Source organism: Phyllobates terribilis, unplaced genomic scaffold, assembly GCF_046119375.1.
Source record: "Phyllobates terribilis strain yellow unplaced genomic scaffold, ASM4611937v1 Scaffold_86__1_contigs__length_6382490, whole genome shotgun sequence".
NCBI lineage: Eukaryota > Metazoa > Chordata > Amphibia > Anura > Dendrobatidae > Phyllobates > Phyllobates terribilis.
In genome coordinates, this window is record NW_027362846.1 from 292,331 (window position 1) to 303,494 (window position 11,164).

The 11,164-nt window shown below is 41.2% G+C and overlaps 1 protein-coding gene across 1 annotated transcript in view; it reads right to left on the bottom strand.

The window, feature by feature from the left end:
* LOC141197729 (uncharacterized) overlaps positions 1–10,594 on the bottom strand; it is a 38,339-nt gene extending 27,745 nt beyond the window's left edge. Inside the window, exons 1-4 of the mRNA XM_073662813.1 lie at positions 10,514–10,594; positions 4,141–4,290; positions 3,832–4,011; positions 3,625–3,748 (exon numbers count right to left, since the gene is read on the bottom strand). Of these exons, the coding sequence (XP_073518914.1) occupies positions 3,625–3,748; positions 3,832–4,011; positions 4,141–4,218 (382 nt within the window). The 5' untranslated portion in view covers positions 4,219–4,290; positions 10,514–10,594. The remainder of the gene's footprint in view (positions 1–3,624; positions 3,749–3,831; positions 4,012–4,140; positions 4,291–10,513) is intronic.
* Between the last annotated feature and the right edge of the window lie 570 nt (positions 10,595–11,164).

Sequence of the window (11,164 nt, forward strand, 5' to 3'; positions counted from 1 at the left end):
TGAGCCTGGACGAAGGACTTCTACTGCCTCCTCATTGCTCAGTCTCCGCCAAGGGAGTCTCACCGTGGGCCAGTATGCCATACAGTTCCGTACCCTCACATCTGAGCTTGCCTAGAACAACGAGGCCCTGGTGTCCACCTTCTGGGAGGGTCTTTCTGGACGGAGCAAGGACGAGCTAGCCGGCCAGGACATTCCTACCACCCTGGATGACCTGGTGTCACAAGCTACCCGGATTGACATCAGTTTCTTGGAATGAGCTAAGGAGACTACCCGGGAGAGAAGATTTCCTCATCTTGCTTCTGTTTTCCAGAAACCTGCCTCCCAACCAGCAACTCCCCGGGCACGCTCGCCCGAACCCATGCAGATCGACCAGACCAAGATGGTCAAGTCTCGCCAAGAAACACGCAGAGCCGAGGGGAGCTATTTTTACTGTGGTAGTAAGGAGCATCTGATCCGTTCCTGTCCGGTGAAGCCAGGAAACTCCAGCATCTAGGACCGCTCGGAGGAGAGGTTGTCCTAAGCAAGAGTAAATCCACTCTGCATTTTCCGTGGAGAGGCGTGTGCGCCTACCAGTGATGATTGCCCCAGTGGAACTGAAATCACGCTCAGACACCACACTAGCAGCCAGGCAGGCCAGCACCTCCAAGGCATATAAGGAGAGGTTGGGCCAAGTGTTCAGTTTAGACACCCAATAATTAAAGGGAACTGAAGCGTCAGAAAGGACGCACGTATGGTCACTTAAGTAACCCTTGACCATGTTCTGCAACTTATCCCTCCTTGGCATTATTACAGGCACAGATAGCCCTTGCTGTTGTGCTGGTTTACTGAAAATAGCCCAATTTGTGCACATTTTCCTCCACCTCCATTGGAGCTGATGTTCGTGTCTCTCCCCATTATCCCTTAGTGTAGAAAAGAGCTGGTACCTCTGCCACCAGCATTGTCTGAGGGTGACGTTTTCAGCAACTGATCTACAACGGCCCTCTTGAACGATTCCATTGTAAAACTCTTTGGTGACTCCAAAAGGAAAGAAGGAAATTTCTCCTTGTACCGTGGATCGAGAAAGGTGGCCAAGCAGTATAGGTTGTTGGATAAAATGTGAATCACGCGAGGGTCTTGCCACAGACACTTACACATGAACTGTGCCATGTGGGCCAAGATGCAAAAAGGCAAATGTTCTGTGTCCCCAAAAGTACCCATCCTCTCCTCACGCTGACTTGCCTTCTCCTCCACCTCCTCGTTCTCCTCTCCGAACCATTTCATTCATAGAAAGTGTAGTGGCCAGGTATTTCACGTGGAACACACAAGTCTTAGTTTCGATGCAGAGTAAAATCCTCAGTGTAGATGAAGTTTGGAGGAACATCCTAGGTGACCTGGTGAAGGTACGTTTTCTGGAGTATGAAAGACTGGGTGCCCGGAGGGCGGCCCGTCTCTGGAGGGGCTTTTCCTTCAGGGTGCCTTAGTCCGGTAGTACTGCTATATCCTGGTGGTGGGCTGATGTCTTCTCACCCTAGATTTTTGTTTTGTATTTATGTCTCCTGAATAGAAGGTTTTCAAGCATCGAACCTGAGCCTTGGATGGTGAGTGAGTATGTAGGTTGCCTTTGCCCTGGCCTCTGCTCAACTTGGTATGGCAGATGCTACAGACTACAATGTTTTTCTCTGAAGGACTTTCAGAAAAAAAAATTCCACACAGCAGCTGAACGCCCCCTTGCCCTGACTTGGCGCACAGCAAGGGTGCTCTTGGGAACAGTTGACCCAGTTCTCACTCTGGGCAAATCACGACCCCTTGGTGCCTGTGTTGGTGCTACTTATCCATCTTCCTCTGTGCTGCTGTCAAGGCTATGCATGCCAACGGTCCAGGTCGGATCAGTGGACTCATCATCGACTACCTCGTCTTCCATCTAATCCTCCTTCCCAGTTGACATTGTAGGCTGACTTCATAGCAACTGTGTCTCATCATTAGCCTCCACCTCTGGAGACTAAAAATGACGTTCCGCCAAGTGGCTTTCTTCTGGCCATAGGTCCTCAAATATTTGAGCATCAACGCACGCCACCTTCTCTTGTCCCTCTTCAATGCTGCACGGTGATAGTCCAGAGCCAACCAAAGGATACGTACCAAACAGATCCTCGGAGTGGCCAAGTTTGGGGTCATATGTATCCTGTGACTGATAATGGTTGGAGGAAGGAGAACCAGCTTCAGGACTGGATGGGCCTGTCTTCTGTGTATCCACAGTAGACTGTGTGGTCGTGGAAGATTTGTTGCTACTTGACAAATGTGTAGAGGCCTTGTCTGCTATCCATGACAGAATCTGCTCTTGCTCTTCTGGCTTCCACACACGTTTACGTTCCAAACCGGGAAATTTTTCCAAGAACATAGTGGATGCATCAAGCTTCTTCTAACCTGACACAGACAGAGTGCCTTCTCGCGCACCACTGAAAACACCACGTCCACGTCCCATAACAGGCTTTTTTGGCATTTTGGGTTTTGTTGACAGATTTTCAGATGTTGATGGCACAAGCCAAGCTAGCTGTCACAGCCAAAATAGTGGGTAAAATGGCCTGGTACTGCAGGCAGTAGGAAATGTTTGGACTACTGCTTTGTGTAGGGAACGCTTTTTTAAGTGGACTAATATGGACAGAAGGTAGGCTCTGACCCCTAAAACAGCAGGGAAAATAGACCGGTGCTAAAAAAAAAAGGCAGCACAAAATGCTACTTCTGTGTGTGCTGGAAAATATTGCTTTGCCTCTGACAAGAGCTGTTTTAAAATTGACACTGGAAGAACACATAATCTCTCCCTCCTTGTACTCTGACTTTGCTGTGTGCCTTCAGCTCTGAAAAGAGCTATTTTTTGGTGGTATTATGGAGCTAGTGAGCAGCTCCTTTAAACACAGAACTAGTATACATTGCAGGTAGCCCTTAAAAGGGCTTTTGTTTTATCAAAAGGCCTAAACACTCTCCCTAACAGCTCAGCAATCTCTCCCTATGCTTATAGAATGCAGGCTCCAGACGCAATGTGCACAAAATGGCGGCGGAAGCAGGGTTTAAATAGACCCTATGAAGCTGGGTGGCCAGCCAATCACAGTAATGCCACAACCAAGATGTCTGCGGCATTACTGTGATTGGTTATGAAGCCCAGCATGTTTAGTGGCTGCAAAGGAGGCACCAAAACTGCAGGGCGGGACATCCGAATATAGCGAAGCGAGTACACAAATACTCGCAATATAACTAGCAACCCGAATACCGTACTATCCGTGGGTATAGCGAATAGTAACGACTACACTCGCTCATCACTAACGATCAGCTCTAATCCAGCCATCTTCACCATTCTCATTATACAAGTATAAACCATATAATTCTGGTGGATAAATCAAGACCGAACACAAGACCTTCACAGCCGTATACACATCATAGGGGAGATCTCATGACACCTTCTCTCCATCTACCTGATGATCCTGAGGAACATTGGGATCTTCTTGTTTACAGTCCTGTGGAAGAAGAGGATGTGGACATCTCTCTGGTGTTGTCTTCTTACTGGATAGATCTGGAGGAAACGCATACAGGAACTGAATTCATTCTTTACATACAGATAATTATAGGCAGTGTGTATTCAGTCCTGTCTATTACCTGGTGATGTGAGGGGCTGGGGAACCGCCATCATGATGTCCTTGTACAGATCTTTGTGTCCTTCTAAATACTCCCACTCCTCCATGGAGAAATAGACAGCGACATCCTGACATCTTCTAGGAACCTGACACATACAATGATACAGTCATCCCCCTGATCCCTTCATAGCTTTACTATAAAATGTCCCAGCATTCCCAGCAGTGTCACCTCTCCAGTCAGCAGCTCAATCATCTTGTAGGTGAGTTCTAGGATCTTCTGGTCATTGATGTCCTCATGTATCAGGGGGTGAGGTGGAAGCTCCATGATTGGGCTCAGGGGTCTTCCCCATCCCTCAGACACAGGGTCCTGACAGCACTCACTAGAGGTCTTCTTTACTACTGTGTAATCCTGATTATGGAGAGACACATTAATAAATCTCACTAGAGACATTTCCAGAGTCCTCACCTCTCCAGTTCTGTCCATCTGTTATTCCCATACATAAGAATGATGTAATGTGACGTCATCAGAATCTCTCACCTCTCCAGTAAGCCGGAAGAGGATCTCTAGGGTGAGGTGTAATATCATCTCCGCCATCTTGTCTGTGTCCATATCCATCTTTGATGCGTAATTAAGGAAAATTCTCTTATATAGAAGATCTTCACTAAGAGGATCCGATATTGTAGAGACCTGAATGAGAAGTTGAGCAGATGTAAAGTCATAAAAATCCTGTGTAATAATACAATTACTGGAGATAATAAGGGAAACATTTGAGGAGATTTAAGTTTTACAGTATTTAGCTTTCTTCTTTACATCTACTGTAGTAATAAAATCTATATGTTTTAGGCCACAGACAACAAGCAGTTCCTTCCTTCGAGTCAGCAAGTGAATACCTTTCTCATAGACTCATCTTCCTTATTGCTAATTCTCGTCTCATTTACCGACACTGGAATCGGCATTAGCAATACTGCAGGAGATATTCATTACACGTGACATGAGAAATAACTATGGCTCTATAAACGTATTTGGCCAGAGTCCGTCACTGACTACATCTCCACAGGCCGTCTATATGAATGTTTCCCGTCTTCACCGGACTTTCATTTTCTATCACGTTAGATCTCAGGTCTGATTCACACTCAGAAGTTTGAGGCATTTATAAAAGATTGTAAGACCACAAAGACAGGAGTTATTTGATACCAAAGTTTCCATGTACAGTGTTTATGGGGTTTATTTCTGGCCTTAGGCTTTCCTATATTACAAGAAAAACTCCATAAAAAAAGCAGATATTAAAATCAGAAAATAAGAGGAATGATCCAGTGTATCAGGCTATAAACTTAAATAAAACATAGCTTTTATTGAGCCATTAAAAAATGCTGCTACCACCATAATAAGTCTTAGTGCACACAAGGATCACAGCTGTCTCGACCTATGCGTTTCGACGTGCAGTCTTAATCATGGTCTGTCTGAACTGTGGACTAGTGAGCATATAAAGGTAGGTTGTAATTAAAGATAATAGTTATGTGCTCACTAGTCTCTGAGGTCAGTATGATTACCATAGACAAAAGGGAAATAAAAAGGTTAGTGACACATTATTATTACCCTCTAAAATTAATATCATTGACATGTAGAAAAAACAAAAATATTTGTGATTCAAATATAGAATGAATATAAAAACTAGCGATATACCATGTCCAAGGTGTAAACAAAACTGTCATTAATATTGTAGCATTAGATCCTGCCTGAGATTCAATCCAAAGGGTACTCGGGTTTCTAACATAAAAATCCAATATGGCTCCCTATTTAGCAGTTTGCGTCTATGGTCTCCCCCCGGATAGGTCTATACACTCTTTCTATGCCTTGAAATTTCAGTGCTGAAACTTCCCATTTATGGAACGTTCGGAAGTGTGTTGACGCTGCTGAAATATTTGTGGCCAAAGGATTAACCACATCAGATATGTGTCCTCTAATCCGTAGTTTTAAAGGGCCGGTAGTACAATCAATGTATTGGATCTTACATGTAATATATTCAACAAGGTATATAAGCCAGAGTGTGCAGCAATTAATAAGGTCATGTATTTTGTATATACGATTATTATGCAGTGAGGTAAACATATCCTTTGTCACTGTGTGTGAACACGCTTTACAGCGGCTCGCTCCGCATTTGAAAAAACCACTAAGGTTTAACCAGGTAGTAGATTCAGAAAGCCTATGCTCTTCACTCAGGAAAAGACTGGGGGACAGGGTGGTACCACAGCCACAAACCGAATATCCTTGGTAAGAATATTATTAAGCCCCAGATCCTGGTGTAACATTGTATGTATTTCTTTATAATGGACACCACTTTGTTATACTGCGGACTATAAGTTGTAGAGAAGTTTCACATCCCAAATCTTTTTTTCGCTCCTTATTTTTGGGAAGATCCTTACGTTCTAGGCTCGATGCCATTTTGTATGATTTTATAAGATTCCAATCAAGATAACATTTTTTTGCCAATCTGTCACAAACTTCTCTGGCTTCCATATCAAACGCAGTATTATCAGTACAATTTTGTTTCGCCCTAATTAATTCCCCATATGGAATATTGCGCGTGATATGCAGCGGGTGGTAAGAATTGGCCTGCAGAATACTGTTACTGGCAGTCTCTTTTCTATAGGGTGCTATTTTTACTGTATTGAGATATTTGTCACCGTTCAATTTAAGATCCAAAAAATGCATTTCTCTAGAATCAAAACAATGTGTGAATCTCAAATTGAAATCATTGTTGTTGAGATTTTCTGCAAATTTCAACGCCTCCTCCTGTGTGCCTCCCCACATCAGGAGGAGGTCGTCGATAAATCGACCGTACCATGTGATTTTTGGGCTGTAAATATTGCTCTCATTGTAAATGTCTTGCTCCTCCCATTTGGACATTAATCCAATGACAGTGAAAATTTGCTAACCATACTTACTCCTCTTCTTCGTAAAAAAAAAAAAATGATTGTCAAAGCAGAAATAATTATGATCTAGAAGAAATTCGACATGATAATGAATTATTTTATTTCTACTGTATATGTGCTATAGGTATCCAAGTGATAGTTCAGGCTAGTTAATGCTACACTCTGTGGTATGGATGGATATAGACCTACACATGTGATCAAAATTGTTGGTACCCCTCGTTTAATGAAAGAAAACCCCACAATGGTCACAGAAATAACTTGAATCTGACAAAAGTAATAAATTAAAAACCTTTGAAAATGAACAAATGAAAGTCAGACATTGCTTTTCAGCTTCCACAGAATTTTTTAAAAAATGAAAACTCATAAAATAGGCCTGGACAGAAATGATGGTACTCTTAACTTAATATTTTGTTGAACAACCTTTTGAGGCAATCACTGCAATCAAACAATTTCTGTAACTGTAAATGAGACTCCTGCACCTCTCGACAGGTATTCTGGCCGACTCCTCATGAGCAAACTGCTCCAGTTGTCTCGCGTTTGAAGGTTGCCTTTTCCAGACGGCATGTTTCAGCTCTTTACAAAGATGCTCAACAGGATTTAGGTCAGGGCTCATAGAAGGCCACTTCAGAATAGTCCAATGTTTCCTCTTAGCCATTCTTGGGTGTTTTTAGCTGTGTGTTTTGGGTCATTATCTTGTTGCAAGACCCATGACCTGCGACTGAGACCAAGCTTTTTGACACTGGGCAGCACATTTCTCTCTAAAATCCCTTGATAGTCTTGAAATTTCATTGTACCCTGCACAGATTCAAGACACCCTGTGCCAGATGCAGCAAAGGAGCCCTAGAACATAACAGAGCCTCAACCATGTTTCACAGTAGGGACAGTGTTCTTTTCTTTATATGCTTCATTTTTCCGTCTGTCAACATAGAGCTGATGTGCCTTGCCAAAAACTTCCATTTTTGTCTCATCTGTCCATAGGACATTCTCCTAGAAGCGTTGTGGCTTGTCAACATGTAGTTTGGCAAATTCCAGTCTGGATTTTTTATGATTTTTTTTCCAACAATGGTGTTCTCCTTGGTTGTCTCCCATGAAGTCCACTTTGGATCAAACAACGACGGATGGTGCGATCTGACACTGATGTTCCTTGAGATTGAAGTTCACCTTTAATCTCTTTAGAAGTTATCCTGGGCTCTTTTGTTACCATTCGTATTATCCGTCTCTTTGATTTGTCATCAATTTTCCTCCTGCGGCCACGTCCAGGGAGGTTGGCTACAGTCCCATGGATCTTAAATTTCTGAATAATATGTGCAACTGTAGTCACAGAAACATCAAGCTGCTTGGAGATGGTCTTATAACCTTTACCTTTAACATGCTTGTCTATAATTTTCTCTTTCTAATCTCCTGAGACTACTCTTTCCTTTGCTTCCTCTGGTCCATGTTGAGTGTGGTACACACCATGTCACCAAACAGCACAGTGAGTATCTGTAGCCCTATATACAGGCCCACTGACTGATTACAAGATTGTAGACACCTGTGATGCTAATTAGTGGACACAACTTGATTTAACATGTCCCTTTTGTCACATTATTTTCAGGGGTACCATATTTTCTGTCCAGGCCTATTTCATGAGTTTATTTTTTTTCAAAAATCTGTGGAAGCAGGGTTAAAAAGTAATGTCTGATTTTCATTTGTTCATTTTCATGGGTTTTTAATTTATCATTACTTTTGTCAAATTCAAGTTATTTCTGTGACATTGTGAGTTTTTCTTTCATTAAACGAGGGGTACCAACAATTTTGACCACGTGTGTATAACATCGCATAATAGCCAGTGATAATTCTCTTGCTATAGAAAAATCTTCAAATACAGTAGCCACAAATTTAGAGTCCCTAATGTAGCTGGGAATTTCTTGCACTAGTGGTTGAAGATAGAAATCTATCCACACACCCAGTCTATCTCCCATAGAACCTAAGCCCGCTACTATTGGTCTGAGTGGTGGTGGAAATATGTTTTTGTGGTCCTTAGGAAATTAATGATATATAGGTATGAAAGGTTGTTCCACATAGAGCTGTTCCGCCAGTTTTTTTTATCCAAGGCTCCTGTACTCAAACCTTCTTGTAGCAATATATATAATTCCATATTGAAATCATTGGTGAGGTCTCTGATTAGTTCCAAATACACATCAGTATTTCTTGTTTCTTAAATTAATCAAATTGAGCTTGAGCTAAATCGAATGTAATACCACTATTGTGCCCCACTTGTCTGCTTGTCGCACTGTCAAATCCATATTAGTTTTGAGTTCCCTCAGGGCAATTTTTTCTTTTCTAGTTAGATTGTTATTTTTATTTCCTTTATGAGTGATTTCATTTGTTTAGAGAAACCAAATCCTTTTCAATAAGATCCTGAACTGGTCTAAAACCATGGGACGTGATTGAAGTGGATTAAAGGATGGATTTCCCCTATGAAACAGACTATTCAGAGAGGAATCAGACTTCATAGATTCCCTCTCCAATGATTTCAATTGTAATAACACCTTTTGTTCTGAAAAAGATTTGTTAGGAGTAATATCAGAATTAACTGTTGCAACATCAGTAATATTTTCAACATCAATATCAGAGCTATCAAAATGACATTTCACAGTAAGGGTCCGCGCCAGTCTATTAACATTCAAAATTGTTCTAATACAGCAAACTCGTTGGTAGGGGCAAAACTTAAAAGTGATAATTGTTCCTCTGATAACACAAAATTGGACAAATTCCAAATCGGTAGCTCTAATAGCGGTGGTTTCTGTTCCGGGTGGTATATCTGTTTCCGCTTGTGTTTGCGGCCCCCCTTTCCTCCGTTTTTTGGCATGCTAGTAGATGTATTTTGCTGGATACTTCTGCTGGTCATAAATTGCTGATTTTCACTTGCCGAGCTTACTGAGGAATCTGAATGTTCATCTGATTTGATGTAGGAAAGGTAGAAGAAAAATCTGTAGAAACCTCCATACCCTTCAAACTTACTTTGGCAGGTTTTGTTGTACGTTAGTAGGGACGTTTTTTTAGAATAGAAAATGGACCTTTATTCCAATCATACACTTTGTTCTGTGAGTAATCCTCACTATCATGTTTGAATTTCGTTTTTTTAAATGTTCATAATAAAATCTTCTATCTTTGCTAAATTAGCTTTCAGTTTGTCATTATGGCTAGTGAAATCCTTGTTGTGCACAAATTTGTCCAATGAGAATTGGATACAAAAACTAAAACAGAAATAAAAAGTTCCAGCTCCTCATATTTCAGGATTAACCCATCAACTTCAATGAACAATCGCTAAGGATGCAGTTCCACTCTGTAATGTCTCATCATACAGGGCTGTGGCCACTTATTTTAGCCTTAATCCCCTTGGTATCATCTCCTTTTTCACATACATTTCCAGAGTTGTAAAATCCCAGCAGATTATTAATTCTTGAGATTTTTAAATCTCAGGCAGGATCTAATACTACAATATTAATGACAGTTTTCTTTACACCTTGGACATGGTATATCGCTAGTTTCTATATTTATTCTATATTTGTATCACAAATATTTTTATTTTTTCTACATGTCAATGATATTCATTTTAGAGGATAATAATAATGTGTCACTAACGTTTTTATTTCCCTTTTGTCTATGGTAATCATACTGACCACAGAGACTAGTGAGCACATGATAACTATTATCTTTAATTACAACCTACCTTTATATGCTCACTAGTCCACAGTTCAGACAGACCATGATTAAGACTGCACGTCGAAATGTAGGTCGAGACAGCTGTGATCCTTGTGTGCACTAAGACTTATTATGGTGGTAGCAGCATTTTTTTAATGGCTCAATAAAAGCTATGTTTTATTCAAGTTCAAAGCCTGATACGATGGGTCATTCCTCCTATTTTATTATTCATGAACCAGGCTGCTCTGGCTGGATCTGAGCGAGGCTGAGACTGAGCGGACTTTACTGACCTTTTTTTTTCTCAGATATTAAAATGTTTCAAAAGAAAATTGGCACCAACAATTCTTGTAATAAGAAAAAAAAAAACTGCAAAAAGCACAAGACACATTTTGTTACTTTTTAACAAGTTAAACATTTGTTTTAAAAGAAATTAAGTCTTTTGAGCACCAGAACAGATGTACACCGCAGGGATGGCACAGGTACGGCTGCTACACCAACCCTGGCAGTCTAACCATTTACTGCTGTCAAATGCAAACATGGCATCTAAGAAGGTTTGACAGAGTTCGGTCAATGCCGCCCTCCCCAAGTACTCGATATTATGTGGCTGCCTAGTTATTCCGATACTTAAATGCCTAATAATGGTGTCTGGGCCTGCAATGTACAAAAGTCTACTAGGCCGGGCCAGAGGCAGCGTCCAATAAGTTACCTTTTAACGCCTCCAAACACATTAGACTAAAACACACGTAACTTTTTTATTTTTTGGCAAACAGAGCTGTAAGATCGATTATTGTTTGCAGGTCGAGTGGCAGATTTTTTTTGGTACCATTTTGCACATATTTTTAGATCGCTTTTTATGCTGATTTTTCAGACCTAAAATGAACACAAACCAGCAATACAGTAATTTTTTCTATATTTTTTGTGCCATTCGCTGTGCAGTAAAA